At 43.7% G+C, this 17,846-nt stretch overlaps 1 protein-coding gene across 17 annotated transcripts in view; it reads right to left on the bottom strand.

Annotated features, from left to right (window-relative positions):
* Positions 1–17,846, bottom strand: part of KALRN (kalirin RhoGEF kinase) — a 656,868-nt gene that overhangs the window by 250,478 nt on the left and 388,544 nt on the right. For 12 of the 17 annotated variants that reach the window (XM_059391106.1, XM_059391110.1, XM_059391095.1 and 9 more), the window contains 5 exons: positions 17,422–17,640; positions 13,845–13,994; positions 10,635–10,749; positions 6,641–6,756; positions 6,046–6,168 (listed from right to left, as the gene is read on the bottom strand). In XM_059391106.1, the coding sequence (XP_059247089.1) occupies positions 6,046–6,168; positions 6,641–6,756; positions 10,635–10,749; positions 13,845–13,994; positions 17,422–17,640 (723 nt within the window). The remainder of the gene's footprint in view (positions 1–6,045; positions 6,169–6,640; positions 6,757–10,634; positions 10,750–13,844; positions 13,995–17,421; positions 17,641–17,846) is intronic. The other 5 variants (XM_059391108.1, XM_059391111.1, XM_059391098.1 and 2 more) reach the window with 1 other exon arrangement.

Genomic DNA, 17,846 nt, shown 5'->3' with positions numbered 1-17,846 from the left:
CAATGACCTTCTTTCCTCTCCTCTCCACTCCACAAGCTGAGTGGGGAATGCCCTTCCCAGCATCTCCACGGTGCCACACCATGGGCTACTTATGTGTCTCCATCAGACTGTACATGTCTAAAAGGGTTCCATCTTATTCATTTGAGTCTCCAAAGTCTAGAAAATAGTAAGGCATCCCATAAATGTTGACTAAGTGAATCCGTGAGTAAATACTGGGTTTGGAGGTAAGTAAAGTGGGACCAACAAGAATTGAGGGTTTATGCTGGAAAAATTCTTACCCATATACAGGACCCCAACCATGGCCACAGCACCTACTGGGAGTAGTCTGAAGTGATTTCCTACAAAGGAGGGACCATGAGGGCACCATGCAATCTGCCACATGCTTGGCCACAGCTGATGAGATCAGAGGTAAAAACCTGTCTTGCTGGTGCAGCCCATCAAGATGTAGCCACTGACTTCTGTGGCATCCTGGCCTAAAATCTCCATCTAAACAGGGGCAGGGGCAATGTGCTAGGTCAGTTAAAATTGTTTTTCTGGGGATTTGAACTGCATAGGGAAGTGGGTAGGTGGCAGCAGGGCAGAAATGAAAATATAGGCAGTGGCCACGAGAAGGGAAGGGCAGGCTGCATCACAGTAATGGTGATCACCTATTCCTGATTCCCTGTCAGGAGATGACCAGACAGGGGCGGGGTGGGGAGTTGCTGGAACTGCCTTTGGTGTAGCTTTCACGCCCAGAGGTGAGACTATTTTTGTTCTGCCCATCACGCTGAGTCATTTGGATTTTCTTGGACTCCTGGGAGGTCCAGCCCTTGCTTCTCTCTTCTTTTCCACATAGAGCCATACAGGATCTTTTCCATTTCATAACTCAAGCCAGTTTGAAACTCAAATCTTGCCACCAAAACAGAGTAACTTATCTAGACTGATAAAATGGGGGTCAAATTGCAGAGGCCTCTGAATGGTAGGGTCAGAAGGAAGGATGTGATCTAGTGGACAAAAGGGAGTCTTTAAGGGACATAATTCATCTGGACCTGGAAATCTAGAAAGGACATCTCATTTATCTTGGGCTTCATGGGTCCCCTAAAATGTATGTTTTCCTCTTTCCATTTTGAATTCTATATAATCTGCTAGAAAACTCAAAGGTAAGAAAGAAGGGGTCAGTAGTTCTATTTTCCTTCTTTATTTCCCCTTTCTCTTCCTTCCTCCCTTTGATCAGTTAATATCATACCATCTTTCCCTAATCAATGAACCCTATGCTGAATATAGTTTATAAAAAGCCTCTTGGTGTCTTTTGCACATCTCACAGGTCTTTAAGATTTAGCCTTCTTGATGTTATTTTTGTAATTTCATTATCGTCTTCCAATTTGCCTTTCATTGCTGATATTCCTTGTATTTACTGACACATTCTTTGTCAATAGGAAGTTATTGAGCTCCCTGATGTGGGTAAACAGTGCTCTTGAGATAGATCTTCATATTCATTCCAGAGGCAGAGACTTTGTTGTTATATATGAGAAACTAAAGCTTTCAAAAACATCTATTGCATGTGAGCTATATTCCCCTTGATTCTCAGAAATGCAATGTCCACCTTTTACGTGAACTGTCCAGATTCTCCTTTTCTCAGTCCAAACCACCTGTCTGACAAGCCCAGTGTCCCCTTTCCTCATGGTCTAAATTCCTGAATTAGCTAACTTAGTTCAGTTCAGGCTCCAGTCACTTTTGTTATCACATAAGTCTCTCTTGTTAAGAAGAATTAAGTCCAATTTATCTCAAAGCTTCTTTCACTTTCAGAGATAAAATGACCGGTTTAAAAAAGTGTTTTTCTGGGATAATCAAAAAACCCTGATGAGATACCACTCGATACCCTCCAGAATGGCATTATGAAAAAGATGAATGATAACTAGTATCAGAGAGGACGTGGAGAAGTTAGAACTCTACCACGCCACTGGTGGGGATGGAAAATGGCACAACCACTTCAGAAAAAAGGTCAGCAGCTCCTCAAAAAGTTAAAGAAGAGTCACCGTACGGCTCTACCATTCCACGCCTGGGTAGATAGCTAAGAGAACTGAAAAAATAGGTTTACACAAAGGCTTGTCTACAAATATTCACAGCAATACATTGCTCATGGTAGCCCAAAACGATAACAACCCAAATGTCCATCAACTAATAAATGGATAAATAAAATGTGGTCTGTCTTATAATAGAATATTATTCAGTCATACAAAGGAATGAAGTACTGATACATGTTACACTATGGATGAACCTTGACAATATTATAAGTGAAAAGAGTCAGACACAAAAGACCACATATTGTATTATTCCATGATTCTGTTTATATGAAATCTCCAGAATAGACAAAGACAGAAAATAGACTTGTGGTTCCAGGCCTGAGGAGAGGAAGGAATGGGGAATGGCTGCTAGTGGCTATAGGGCTTGTTTTGGGAGTGATGAATATGTTCTGGAACTAGATAGTGGCAATGGCTGCACAATCTGTGTATATACCAAAACCAACTGATTATAAAATTAAGAAACCAAAGAACCTAAAAAAAAAAAAAAGTCTTGTTATGAGAAAGAAATTGATTATCTGTTTTTTTGGGTGTTGAGCTTGGTAATCATGTCAAAAATGGGCAGAAGACATGAACAGACATTCTCTAAAGAAGATAAATGGCTAACAGACACAGGAAAAAATGTTCATCAGCCATCAAGGAAATCAAATCAAAACCACATTGAGATACCACCTTACACCAGTTAGAATGGTCAAAATTACCAGGACAAGAAACAATAGGTATTGGAGAGGATGTGCAGAAAGGGGAACTCTTTCCCCTTTCACAAGGGGAAAGCTTCTTTCCCCTTGCACAAAGCTGTGCAAGTTGGTGCAGCCACTTTGGAAAACAGTGTGGAGATTCCTCAAAAAATTAAAAGTAGAGCTACTCTGTGACCCTGCAATTGCACGATTGGGTATTTACTCCAAAGATACAGATGTAGTAAAAAGAAGGGCCATGTGTACCCCAATGTTCATAGCAGCAATGGCCACAATCACTAAACTGTGGAAAGAGCCAAGATGCCCTTCAACAGATGAATGGGTAAAGAAGATATGGCCAATATATACAATGGAGTATTACTCAGCCATCAGAAAGTGGGAATCACCCAACTTTTGTATCAACATGGATGGGACTGGAGGAGATCATGCTGAGTGAAATAAGTCAAGCAGAGAGAGTCAATTATCATATGGCTTCACTTACTTGTGGAGCATAAGGAACAACACAGAGGACACTAGGAGAAGGAAAGGAAAAGTGAATTGGGGTAAATTGGAGGGGAGACAAAGTATGAGAGACTATGGACTCTGATAAACAAACTGAGGGTTTTGGAAGGGAGGGAAGTAAGGGGTTGGGTGAGCCTGGTGGTGGGTACTAAGGAGGGCAGGTATTGCATGGAGCACTGGGTGTGGTGTATAAACAATGAATCTTGGAACACTGAAAAAATAAAATAAAATTAAGGTGTTAAAAAAAAGAAAGAAATAGATTTCTTCCAGCTGTCCAGATGATTAAGCTTTCCTCCCATCATGTGTCTTGACCTCTTATAAAAATTGTGAAACCCTCAACAGGAAAATATCTTATATATTCTTCTAACCAGACTTCCTACAGCCTACCACAGTAAGAAAAATTTTGTTATCCTCTTAACCCCACCTGAATTCTCTTAATCTTATTTTTATTCTCATACTTGTGGATTGCTATATAGAAAGAACATTTTTATGTTCCATGTTTCTTTGAGTTGATGTGTTTCTTTGGAGCAGAGTATAATAATTCAATATACTCAATACATTCTATTGGCCTGCTTAGTCCTGAAGGCCACCATATTTACTCTCCTGTGGTTTCAGGTCAATTTGGTTTCCATTTCCAATTCACTTTACTGGTTACAAAGATTACAGTCAAAGTTGGCTGGTTAAAGGAAGCTTGCCTCTGGGAAGTGGGGCTGGAGTGGAACAGGAGGCTGTTGCCTTTCATCAGAAGCTCTTCAAATGGATTTGTTATCCAGTAGATATCCTAGTAATGAATAGCCCCAAGACTTGGAATGTGTCAGAGGGGAAAATGAAACCCCATTACAGATTTAAGTTAGGTGGGTGAGGGAAGAGAAAGAGCCAAAGTAATAGAATCATATTAAACATAGATTGGGGGAAGGAAGTCATTGAAATCTACTCAAACTTCTTTGTTGCCCATATTCACAATACCTGCAGCCTATCTTCAATGCACAATTCGGTCACGTAAGTGAATAAAGTGTGGCTCTTATCCTTTGGGATCTTGCTGACTCACATGGGAGATACCCCATCACACAGATTACTGGAGAACAGGGTGGTTCGTGGCCACAGGATCACAGAGGGGGAGGCACTCCAGTAGAAAGGTGGGCTCTTTTTGGAAAGTATAAACTAGAAGGAAGAAAATGATATTCTAGGCAGAAAAATGGTATAGAGGAGGTAGAGAAGCAAGAAAATATAGGATGTATCTCTCAGAGGGTAAGAAAATACATCCATGCCTCTGGAGCGTAAAATTTGCATGAAAGAATAATGAGGCTAAAGCTGGAGAGGTAAGACGGTGCCATTGTGGAGGCTGTTCACCTGAAGGTGCTGGTGAGCCACTGAAGCTCTCGGACCGGGTGGTAAAATGACCCACCCAGTGTCTTAAAGATGAACAGCAATGATGAGCAGGATGGATAGCAAGGAAGGAAAGGCTGCATGCATGGAACCCAATTACAGTGGTTATAACACAAATGGCAAAGAGGGGAAAGATGGAAAGAAAAATTGTAAATGGACTAAATAATACATTTCCACTTAGGTTCCAAAGATTCTGGTCCTAGGGAGTTCTACTACAATATATGGGTAGGAACACCAGTGGATCTGATAACATCCAGCTTCTTAATGACTCATTATTGACGTTAGTTCCAGAGGGGCAGATAGACACAGAATAGGTAATTCAAAAGCTCTTTTCATTTGGATTTGAAAAGAGTTCCGTGTATCTGCCACCTTCCTAGTGCTGTTTGCTCTTGCTGTTATTGAAATGAGTCCCTTATCTAAACGGACAGCTTTCCACACTGAATGGAAAAGCCCCCAAGCGCACTGGAATGCAGAGGAAGTTTTCCCACTACCAAACGTTCATAGTGTAGAAGTCAGAAAGTGAGTAACCCCTCCTGAAGGATCCATTCATGGACGAGGCTAAGGTTTGTCACAGCAAACTAGAGGAAATTTGCCTTCGTGTCAAAGTGATCCCTGGGGAGGACGGGCATTAATACATTCCCCGCCCCCGCCATGACCCCCCACAAAAGCAGCTCTAATCCAGGAAGAGCATCTGCCCTGTGAGGAAGTGATGCCAAGACAGGCTCCCCCACGGCAGGGAGCCCAGCGTGAGGACCGCGGATGCTACAAAGAGCTAACGGAGACAGATCAGATTTTCATTTCAACCCAAGGGTCCCCAGATCAAATCTTGGCTGTGAAAACACATTTCCTCCGACTCTAGCATTTCCTGCCTCAGTGTGAACAGGGGTGTGAGGATGTGCGCTGTGTGTGCCAGTGCACATTTTGCTCCCCAGAGACCCCAGCTTGGCTCGTTTGCAGGTCTGAGGCCAGATGGAAGTAGTCAGTTCAGGAAGTAAGACCCTCGTCTTCTTTGTGAACACGTCCATAGTCATCAGCCTATAAAGCAGACTTCCCAAACCATTCCAACACCAAGAATATGTGGTGCAGAGGTGCACACAGGCAGTGCGCATGTCACATGAATACATCCTTCTGCCTTACTGGGTCCGAAAGAACACAGCTGAGTCTAGACCTGGAGCACGAAGAGGAATATTTGTAAGCACAGTGCACACGAGCTGGCCTCCCTCACATCGATGCTCCATCCAGAGGCTGCTATTCTCTGGGCATTTAGGCATCAAAGGAGACCCCCCTACCCGCCCTGTGGTCAGCACTTCGCGGTAGAGAGGCTGCTCTCCCTTCTGCAGCTTGAACCTGGCCAGACTGGGGAGAGCTGGAGGATGTGGGGAGGGCTCCGGAATGCCTCCTACCTTGGCAGGCACCCTGAATTCCCCATATTCTTTCAGCAGTTCCTGAGTCTCCTCTGTGGTGTCTCCCGTGGAGGTATGTGTTGAGAGGTAATATTCACCTGTTTCTTGGATCCAGTCCAGCGCCTGTGGGAGGAAACAACCCACCCAGTCCCCGAAAAGTCAGCTGTCCATAGGAAAACATGCATTGCTACGCTGTTTGGCACAGTGTGACAGACCCAGGAAAGGCTGGCACATTTTGGTCAGCATGTAGCTTGGAAGCTGATTTTATGATTGAACCCTCTCCCATTGACTCAGAACATCCTACCAACTGGAGAGTGTCTCATCCACTGGCCCTCATCTTCTAGGCCAGGCTCAGCATCGTGCACAAGTTAGGGCCCAGCTAACCCCAGCATCTCCTCCTAGCTCCTGGTGCAGTGTGCTTGGTAAAGGCTGAATGACCAGTAAGTGACAGTCTGTTCTCTTTCCTTTCGTCCGCACCACTGCCCGTATCTACTCTGCCTGCTGCCATGACCCTCTTCTGGACTGTCCCTATGGCCATCTTGGTGACTGTATCACCCCTGGAACAGAGGAGAAGCCGGGAGAACCATGGACGTACCTGCTTTGCGCTGCGCTCAAACACAACATATTGCTGGCACTGGTCTAACCGCCGCTTCTTCAGGGTCCAGAAGTGCAGGACACGGTTCTCCCGCTGTAAGAGCTCGCTCAAGATGGCTGCAGGGCAGAGAAGATGAGCACTGGCTCGGGAAGGCCCCAAACCCGACCAGCCAGCCGCTGGCACCACACACCCCAGCTTCCAGACTCCTGTGACTTTCCAGCCTCCCAAGGGGACTAATCAAGGTCCCAAATGTGAGGACAGGAAAGCATTTCCCAGAGGGGAGCAAGATCAGAGGGACTGAGGTGAGAGCCTGGCCATGAGGCTCCATCAGTGAAGGGACAAAGAGCATGACCCTAGGGGAACTTAAAAGGGATCTTGATTCTCTTCATACCTAAGCCTGTCCTTGATGGTAAGAGACCTTGGGAAGTGTTGGCTCTTAAAGTAACAACTAACTCACTTGGACCTAGAGCCTATGAACAGCAAGGGGACTTGATAAGAATCCCAGCCACTCTTGGGTTCTGTGAGACGGTGGGAGAGGAACAAGAGCGTTAGGACCAGTGTGGCTGCATGGGTAACCCGGCTCACGAGCCAGGTCCTGTCCTGTAGGGGAGGCTGTGTACATGGCACCTGAACAGCACGGCCTTGATTTTATGACCTTTAAGTCACAAGCGTAGGGAGGCCGTATTGGAATCGTGTCTTCCTAGAATTGTGTCTCTAGGTCCAAATTTCTGTGTTGCTGTGAATCGGATCTGATCACAAGCTATTCTCGTGTTACCTCTAATGATGGCAGGTGAGAGGACATGCACAAGGCACATAGCCCCATGGTGGGCCACGGCAGGTGTCCATCCGTGTTCTGTCTCTCCCTCCTCCTGTCACTGCAGCAGCAGCTGGCCATGTGCCCAGATTCCCTGTGTGTTTAATAGTGTGCTCTGTGCTGGAAGCACTCGCCATTAGTCTGTATTATGTCTGCCTCCGGCTTCCTGCTAACTCTGTCATATACTAATTCATAATAATGATGATATGAAAAATTACTACTTATTAAGCACTCACTCTGTGGCAGGCACATATTCTCACAATACCCTGTGATGTTCGTACCATTATTACCTCTACTTACAGATGAAGGAAGTGAGATTCAGATAGGATAGGTCATTGCTCAGGGTCATTCAGGAATGTTTGACTTCAGAGCCTGGTTCCTTAGCTGTCTTGGTCCTCCCAGTTATAGGGGCTGTGAACACAGACTACTGTGCTTTACAAATAGGGGCACCTGCACCCCAGTGTTTACAGCAGTCATGTCTACAATAGCTGAACTATGGAAAGAGCCCACATGGATAAAGAAGATCTGGTAGATATCTACAATGGGATATTACTCAGCCATCAAAAAGAATGAAATCTTGCCACTTGCAACAATGTGGATGGAGATGGGGGGTATTGTGCTAAGTGAAATTAAGTCAGTTGGAGAAAGACAAATACCATATGATTTCACTCATATGCAGAATTTAAGAAACAAAGCAGATGAACACAGGGGAAGAGAAGGAAAAATAAAATAAGATAAAAAGAGAGAGAGAGAAACCATAAGAGACTCTTGACTATAAGGGAACAAACTGAGGGTTGCTGGAGGGGAGTGTGGTGAGGGGATGGGGTCACTGGGTGATGGGCATTAAGGGGGGCATGTGATGTAATGAGTCCTGAGTGTTACAAGCAACTGATGAATTACTATAGTCTATCCCTGAAACTAGTAATATATTGTGTGTTAACTAAATTGCATTTCAATAAAAAAATTTTTTTAAGAAAGGGTACAACCAATTTGCAGTGCTTGTACTTAGAACTTTTCGTGCATCCTCTTGGAAGTTTGATTATCTAAGGACAGACTCTGTCTCTCTTCCCTTAGGCTGAGAACTTTTACAGGTCTCAATTATTCACCAATCGCTATATCCATGCCTTTATTATGTAACTTTTTAATTCCTCCCCAAAGAGATAAATCCTACTTCCTCTCCCCCCACCCCCAGGGTACAGCTATGTGACTTGCTCTGGCAAAGGGATTGTTAATAGATTTTATACAAGTCGGAATTTAGTGTGCTTGTGCACTTGACCTTGCCCTCATCACTATAAGAAGTTTTCCTGGGTAATCGCTTCTTCAGCTGAGGTCCTGGAATTAATACATGTGGAGCAGACAAGACTCCAACCTGTAGTGAGGCACTAAGCCAGCCAGGCTGGCAGAAATGCACTGCTGAGACCGGCCAAGACAGCTAGTCCCCAGCCAACGCACAGTGACTTGAACAAAAAATGCTGACAGTTGTATGGCACTGGGCTTTATGCTGTAATAACTGCGCCTGTGCCAAAAACTTAAAATAAGTGGCACTGGACTTAGGTCCGGGTAGCGGGTAGACAAGAAATGGGTACAGGAGAAATTATAGGTCCCTGCTGGAGGAAGCCTCATCTGGGCAGAGACAAGTGAGAAGCAGTGTTTACTTTAATCTTTCTGTCTCCTAATCAGAGCTTTGCTGACTGCAGAATCTTACAGGGTGGTTAAGAGAATCAATCCTGATCAGGCAAAAATCCTAAAGAGTTTCAGATTTCATTTCTCCCATTCTGGAAAGATTTCCCAAGGACAATAACCTGCCTTCACCCCGATGAAGCTGCAGCATACCCTGCTCTTTCTGTGAGCCCGAGGCTTGAAGCACACTGAGGTACAGGGGGCATGGGCTTGCCCACAAGGCAGTTGGTCTCACCCACACCACCGCCAACCCAACGCTAAGTCAGGACACGAGCATTGTAGCATGCCAGTGGCCAGCCAGCCACAGGGTTCCTGGACCTCAAATGGGGAGCACCTCTGGAAGAGGAACCCTGCCTGCCTCTTCTCCATAGGGAATTTTATTACTAAATTTAATTCTTCTCAGTGGCCTCTGATCTTGCAGCCTCCTAAGCTCTCTGAGCAGGGAGGGAAGCCCTTCCTTAGGCAGATCAGCTCTGCAGCCCTCACTCCAGGCCTGCCCCAGCCCTCACTCCAGGCCAGTTTCAGCTCCCTCCCTGGCCTTGGTCTCTAGGCTGGGGGCCCTCTGCTGTGTTGGGATGACATTTGTTAAATTCTTCTCCTGCTCAAAGGCTAATTTCTGCATGGCCCAGCATAAGTGATACTACCGATAATAATTTAAGCTTAATGTGGTCATCTAATAAGCAATGATTAAAGGTTACTGATTTTTTCATGTAACTGTAGATTCTATAGAATTCAGAGAGATATTAAAGATGTGCTGGACCAGTACTTATCTAAATTTGACGTGCACACAAATCATCCGGTTGGGACTGGCAGGAGCCCTTGCCAAAATGCAGCTTCTGTTTCAGTAGGTCTAGGCAGGGCCTGAGGTTCTGTTTCTTAACACACTCCCAGGTGATTCCAGGGCTGCTGGACTGGGGACCACATTTTGATGAGCAAGAAGAGTTCAGATGCTCATCATTTTAAAGTAAGAAACTTAAAGTTTTAAAAGCTCACATAGTAAGTAACAAAGCCAGGATTAGAACTTGGTTTCACAATTCTCAGTGTGCGTCTTGTTTCCAGGCTGTAAGAAAGCCTCATCTGTGCTCCTCAGTATGTTAGCCACAGCTGGCTACTTAAACTTAAACTAAGACACAGTCAAGAGAAGGAAACATTTAGTTTTTCAGTTGCCTTAGCTACATCAGTCAAGTGCTCAGCAGCCCACATGCCTAGTGCCTACTAGATGCACAGGGTAGGTATGGACTGTGTCTGGTCCTTCAGAAAATTCTGTGAAGTGCTGCTCTAGATTAAGATAAATGAAAAAGTGCTAGGGAAATTTTATCTTCATCTTTCTATTCCCAGTCCTGATGCCCTTTTAAACACTGCCCATCCCCCCTGCCCCACATCAAATGTCCTCTTATCTAAGGAGAAGCAGCAGGAAACATGAGAGTGCACAGGGACCAGGTTCACAGCCTCTGGTCTGTGCTGCTGATGTAGCCTGTGGCTGGACACTCCCACACTGACCTTTCACTTGCTGCTCAGGTCCCCGGGTGTGGCTGGCAGCACTGGGCATGCTGACGTTGTTCCTATGGATGTACTTGAGGAACACCTCTGCGTTCCGCCGGGCCAGGGTACAGGCCTGAAAGAGACGAAGGTGTGAGGACCCCAGCAGGTGCATGGGGTCTGAGACACTGGGAGAGGGGCACTGGTGGACAGGTTTCTGGAGCTCTGGGTGAGCAGAGCCCTGGAGGCCACTTCTGGTTCCCAGACACTCCCATTACAAAGCAGGAAGCTCCCCTTTTTGTGGTGTAAAGAATTACTCCCTGGGCCTCTCCCCCTTTCATCCCAGAGGAAAATCAGCAATCAGGCATCCCTTGACTACCTCTCTCCGTAGGTACTAACGTCTCAGGCTGGTTTTCCTCTGCCATCAGAATGCCTCTTAAAGGACCACTGGGGTAAGCCACTTCTGCATTCGTTTAATTTTTATTTATTTATTAATTTATTATTTATTATTTATTTATTTGACAGACAGAGATCACAATTAGGCAGAGAAGCAGGCAGAGAGAGAGGAGGAAGCAGGCTCCCTGCGGAGCAGAGAGCCCGATGTGGGACTCTATCCCAGGACCCCAGGATCATGACCCGAGCCGAAGGCAGAGGCTTTAATCCACTGAGCCATCCAGGTGCCCCGCATTTGTTTAAATAAGACTCAAGAAAGCAAATTTGGTAAACAAGCCTATTAACCACACATTCCATATCTAAATGGAAGTCACCCACATTTAAAAAACTTATTTGTCCATAAAATTCGCTCCAGCTCAATAACACTAATATCTTATTGCTGGGAAATATGGATCTATACACAGGAATAAGAGTCACTATGCTACCCTCTTTATGACTCCCATTAGGTGTGGATGGCAGAGAGGACAGGTCACATACTCATTGTGCCCAGGGAGGAGACCCAGGTCCAGAAAGGGCAGGAACCATGAAGCACATCAGGGCTGGAATCTATGACTATGGGCAGAGTATTTCTAGTTCCTCTCAAGAGGAACTAGAATTCAGAATTTCTGAATTTCTTTACAGAGCAGAATTTTTTCTGTTGTACAAGTCTAGAGGCAGTATAAGCCTCCCCTTATCCCCGGTTCTCTTCTCTGCAGTGTCAGTTACCCACAATCCACTGCAGTCCCAAAGCAGGTCGTCCTCCTGATGCATTGTCTGGTCAGTGGTAGCCTATCCTTACCTCACACTGCCTATGCTATTCCCCTCACTTCGCCTTACCACGCAGGCATTGTATCATCTCATACCATCACAAGAGGGGTGAGTACAGTGCAGTGAGATATTTTGAGGGAGAGACCATATTCACATGACTTTTATTACAGTATATTGTCATAGTTGTTCTACGTATCTATCAGTTATCTATTATCAGCTGTTCCTCTCTTACTGTGCCTTGTTTATAAATTAAACTTTATCATAGGTGTATATGAGTAGGGAAAAGCATGGTATATGTAGGGTTCAACACTATTCACAGGTTCAGGCATCCCCTAGGGGTCTTGGAACATATTCCCCAAGGATAAGGAGGACTGCTATTTACCCTAGTCCACTAATTTTTAATCTACAGTTTCCGATATTATCTAGATGAAACTGTCAAATTTTAATACCTTTGACATTTAACAACTGACTCTCTAAATTAGATAGTAAAAAATTATTTTAAATTTTGCATTAACAACATGGTTTCTGGGAGCTCTGGTAAAAGATTTTTGGGTGGGTCCATCTATTGTGAGGTCCATGAATTTAACAGCTGGATGGTGGTCCAAAGCTAAGGTATCCAACATAGATCAACTAACACACCTAAATGGGGAACTCAATAGTCCATCCATCAGGCATTTAATTCCCACAGGCACAGGGAATTTCTCACCTATGATTTTAGGCACATACGGAAAATGTTAGGCCAGAACATTTTCTTCTTTCATTATTCAAAAGAAACATGTCATTTTATGAAGTAATATCTTTATACCTCTTTTAAAAGTCTTTCATATGCTCTCGTTTGGTCATTGTTTTAAATTTTGTTTTATGGTAGAGAAGACTTCTAAAATCTCTTGCACCCTGTATAGAAGACTTTTTATTTAATCTTATTGGTAAGAGCTCATTGCTAAGGATTCTGAGTGTGGGTGCACACACCTGATAGACAGGAGGACAGTAGGGAGAAGCCATCTCAAAAAGAGAGGGAGCGAGAGAAAAAAGTGAAACTCAAAGGGGTGGTCAAGTAGAAAAAATCCCTAATAAAAGAAAGTCAGTTAATTACAGAGTTATAGAAAAGCAGTGGTAACATGTCAGGGTATAAAAATTCTCTTTGTACTCCCAGAAACCTGAAAGGAAGCAGAACATGAAAGCAAGAAATTTGAGAGTAAACAGAGCCTTTAGATAAGTTTTAACACAGATGACTGTTGGAGAGATGATCAAAGGCTGGAGGAAAGAGGCTTACTAGGACTTTCCACACTAGCTGAAAGCCTGCTCAGAACAGGACTGTGCTTCCTCTCTGGGAAGTTGGGGCTCTAATAAGAACAAAACAAACAAAATGAGGTATTTCTCTCTTCATGCCACAGAATAAATGGTGTTATATCTAATGGTTATTGATAATTGCTAGATTGGCAAATAAATAAGGTGTCTAAATTTATTTAATTCTTGCCCTAAATTTTGCATCATCCATTTATAAAATATTTATTTTAATGCTGTTTTATATCTAGACATATATATATGTATATATGCATGTGCGTGAGAGCATATATATATAATTTTTTAAAATTTATTTCTTTTAAGTTATCTCTACACCCAATATGGGGGCTTGAACTCACAACCCTGAGATCAAGAGTTTGCATGCTTTACTGACTGAGTCAAACAGATGCTTCCAAGGCTTTGTGTTTCAATTAAAAATATTTTCATAAGCCAAACATAACTGGGTGAAACTATGTGTTATCTCTATTACCAACATCAATGAGATATCAAGATATTCAAACAGGCACCTGCAGTAATGGTGTATAACTGTCTAATTATAAAGAAAGTAGGGAGATAAATAATGTTGGAAGCATAACTTTTCAACCTTCCAAATTAACCAGCCAATATCTTCTCTATAAATGCCTCCCTTTAGATAAGAAGTGAGGAAAAAGAGGGGAATGGAAATCCCATATGATGAAACTGTGTGTGTGTGTGTACATGTGATCTTCAATGACAATGTGCTCTGACCTTAAGAAAGGCCTCCTTTTGTTCCAAATGTTTGCTGATGAGTGGGATGACATGGTCGATCTCTGCAGCTGGTCCCAGTTTATCTCGTCCACCACACCAGTCCTCGTCTCTCCGGTATTCTTGCTCTAAACTCTCCAGGACACTACAGACCTAATGAACCACGGAGGAAAGTTTCAGTAAATTAACAGATCAGGAGAGTGTCTTCTGAGCACCTTCAGCCAACAGAAGCCTATGCAGGTGACTAGTTTCATTTGAAGTTCAGTCTGTAGATTTAGAACATGTGGTGCCTCTGGGACATGGAAGGTAAGTCTAGGACACAGCTGAACTCAGGAGACAGGTTAGGTCTGAGAGATGGATTCTGGAATCATTGGACAGTTACTGGCTGAAGGCCAACGTCACTTAGGGAGAGTATACAGGGTAAGAGAAGAAAAAAGACCAGTAATTTGGGGAGGGGTTCAAAGTGTTCTTTATATATTCTATCACTGAACTTCATGATAACTCTGTCAATGTGGCAGAGCAGGAAAATGAAGTTTAGAGAATACACTAGGCTTAGGCTTGTCCAACCATCCACACTTGCCCTACAGGAAGTAGCCCTAAATAGAAATAAAGGAGCAAAAAGCTGTGTTGTGGGACTTATGGGCCATAAATGAAATGTTTTCTTTCCCCTCCCTTGGCAAAAATATCCCCGCAAAATGTCTAGAGGTATTGTCATAAGGCAGTGACATCTTCAGACCTTCAATTACAAAAGAGACGTTTTGTTCAGATGATAATACACTTGGGTTAACTTAAAAAAAAAGAGTTGTTCTTCAAGTGCTAAGAGGTCATACTCTAAAAGCAAAAGCATTTTGAATGGCTCTTGGATGGAAGATAGGTTGGGTGTAACAGAAGGGGACCCAGGGCAATCTTGTGTCAAGGCCTGGGGAAGGATGCAGAAAACAGAAACTCCTATCCCTATACTTTCCTTCACTAGGCTTTGAACGCTTGGCTATGGCAGGAGGTGGGGAACAGCTACATATCCCAGGTCCCCTTTGCCTGAGAAAGTCATCCCTTTTGAGGAAGAGTATGGTGTTGGATAGGATGTTTACTGAGTGATGAATTGAGCTAAAAGATGTCCCAGGCAGCACACCCTAGTAGCCAATGTGCTCCCCATGTCATGAGAAGGCCTGACCCTGAATTCTGACTCCTCTAGCACCACACACTTCTTCTTATGGAAGGCATGAACATGTGTAGGACGACCCAAGTCTTGAGAGAAAATGAATTATAGAGAAGCAAAAACTTTAAGAAAAGACATAGTTAGGTCCCATGATAATACTGGACTAAAAACAACTTGGGAACTAGAAGAAATGAAAATATTATCAAACACAAATCTTTCAATTTAGCAGCTAAAGAAACAAAGATCTGGGTCAGTTCTGGATCAAATTTCCTGATTTTAATGTAGTGCTTTGTCCTCGTCAGCATCTAGATCCATCAAAAACTAAAATTTGTGTGTGATACTAGACAGGGCTTAACCTCATTTAAAAAAAAATGGATATAGGTAGTCCCTGCTTTCTACAAGTTCACATTATGCCATTTCGCTTTTATGAAAGACCTACATTAGTACCTGTTTTTGCTAACTGAAAGAAATATGAGGTAGGTTTTCACTCTTATGATAAAAGGCAAAAGGTGAAGGTAGTGTTCAGTGTTTGTTCTGCAGTGAGCTGTGGGGCTGTTCTAGAGGCAGTACACATCCTGGGCAATGACAGTGGTACCTCCCACCCAAGATCCTTCCCCAGGTGTAGTTCCTGGAGAAGTAGCATCTCAGCATCCAGCTGCAACAGCTCCGAACTGTGTCTGTGACCACCTGTGATTTATCTCGATTTATTCTGTGTAGCTGTTAGCAAGATGTGTCCCTAAGATTTCAGAAAGGCCTAAAAGAGGTTACTTTTTAGGTCTGGAAATATTCAAAAATTTCTTCCATCTAAGTAAATGGTCATTGCTTCTTTGCATCTGATTTCAGCTTATAAAAGTTTTCATAGGAACACTACTTTCAGTTAGCAGGGGAAGCCCGATTTCAGTTATCTGGCATCATTTGTTGAAGACTTCACTTCTGAATTGTTTTGTCAAAAATCAGCTGCATATTTGTGAGTCCACTTTTAGAATCTCGATTCTTTTTCCTTGTGTCTATTCTTACAACAACATCATTCCATCTTGATCATTGTACGTGTAGAATAAGTCTTAAATCAGGTAGTGTAACTCCAACTTTCCTTTTTCTTTTCAAGATTGGTTATTCTTGGTTCTTTTTATTTCCATATATATCTTACAACCAGTGTATCAATTTTTATCAAAAAGTTTGCTGGGGTTCGATTGGGATACTGTTGAATTGATAAATTGCCTTAGTCTGCTGCTCCCAACTCTGGGGCCATCAAGACACCATCAGTTGAGAACACAGAGAAGGTGTGGAGGCTGGAACACTGGCCACAGGGCCCTCAGAGAGGCATGTTACATTTACTCCAGGTAGACTTACCCAAGGCCCCTGTAATTCACCCAGAGGAGAAGGTTTCTCTGATCTATTTCTACCAGGGAGCAATTCCAATGAGGAACATGTTTTACATGGAAGACAATTATGTCTGTTTTCAACCTCTATTTCATGAAAGAATTCCCTGAAAGCACCCAAGTCAGTTAGAAATCCTCTTAGCCCTTGTACATATTACCGTACAGATGGGAAAGTAAGGGCTCTAAATCCTTGTCATCCCGCTGTGTGCATCTCCTGCCTTTTCTCCCACAGCTGCTCCACCCCATCTGCTTGGCTCATAACCTATGGAGGAGAGATGGCTGTGTCTCCTCTGTCAGATGGAGAGCCCCATGAGTGAAAGAGTGTATGTTTTCCAAGCATAGGGCCTGACTGGGCACCCCAGATGATGCTCTGCAGATTCTCACCCTACTCTCCTGACCTTCACTGGAGGCATAGACTTCCCTGCCTCACTGATGTTGGCTTGGCCATGTGACTCATTTTGGCCGAAAGGATGTTAGAGCATGTGGCACACTTGGAGATTTGAGATGCAATTGCACAGCAGATTTTGGGCTCTTGCACTCCTACTCTTCACCATAAATGTGCCTCAAGTAGCTGCTGGTCCAGGAGGCTGAGAGACATGAAAAAAGATCTAGACCAGATGTCCAGCTTAGAGCCTGGTTCTATCAAACTCAGTCAAGATCAGCTGAACTCAAATACTTAAAAACAAAATGCTCATAGTTTTATGTCACTGAGTTGTATGGTAATTCATTACACAGCATTATCGTGGCAGTAGCTGGCTGAGACAGCCATCAACCTAGTATTCAGCATACACCTAATTTCTCCTTCAATACTTAGATCTGATGAGGCTGAGATGTTACAAGAAACAAATCACATGGTTAACTTCTTTAATGGAAAATATTATAAGGAGGCTAACTGTAGTTATTTTCATGTCATTATTCTATTCTAAAAGGCTACTGCTGAGAGGACTAGCTGCTTCTTGAGGGAGATAGTATAGGTTAGCAGTATGAGGGGAAAAAAACAACCTTCCACCAACATTAGTCCCCCATCTCCCAGCCCTTCCCTCACCTGTTCAGAAGTTTTATAAAATGCCACAGAGGCGTTGACTAGTTTTAGCCGGTCTTCCATCTTCAGCATGAGTTGCTGCCAGTGGAGGGCCACTTTCTCGGCACATTCCCGGATGGCGTCAGCGTCATAATGGCCGGCCTGGAGCAGTGCCTCAGCTTTCTGCTGTACCTGCAGGGCGCTCTGGTGCGTCTTCTGCAAGGAAGTGGCATGAAAGAGGGACTGGGCACAAGGGGAGGAGAGAGAGGTCCGTGGGAACGACCCAGGCGTGGTACGGGAGGGGGTGGAGTGAGGCGTGAGTGGAAAGATGCAGAAAAGTTAAAGAGCTTTAAATGGTGGATTCAAACATTTTGTTATGACGATTAATACATCATTGCTTTTAAAGCATATTTCAAAAAAAAGAACATCATGCGTTTTCATTAACCGAA

Source organism: Mustela nigripes, chromosome 2 (assembly GCF_022355385.1).
Source record: "Mustela nigripes isolate SB6536 chromosome 2, MUSNIG.SB6536, whole genome shotgun sequence".
NCBI classification, from domain to species: Eukaryota; Metazoa; Chordata; class Mammalia; order Carnivora; family Mustelidae; genus Mustela; species Mustela nigripes.
Note: the sequence above shows the minus strand (reverse complement) of the source record. Positions and strands in the feature narration are given on the sequence as shown.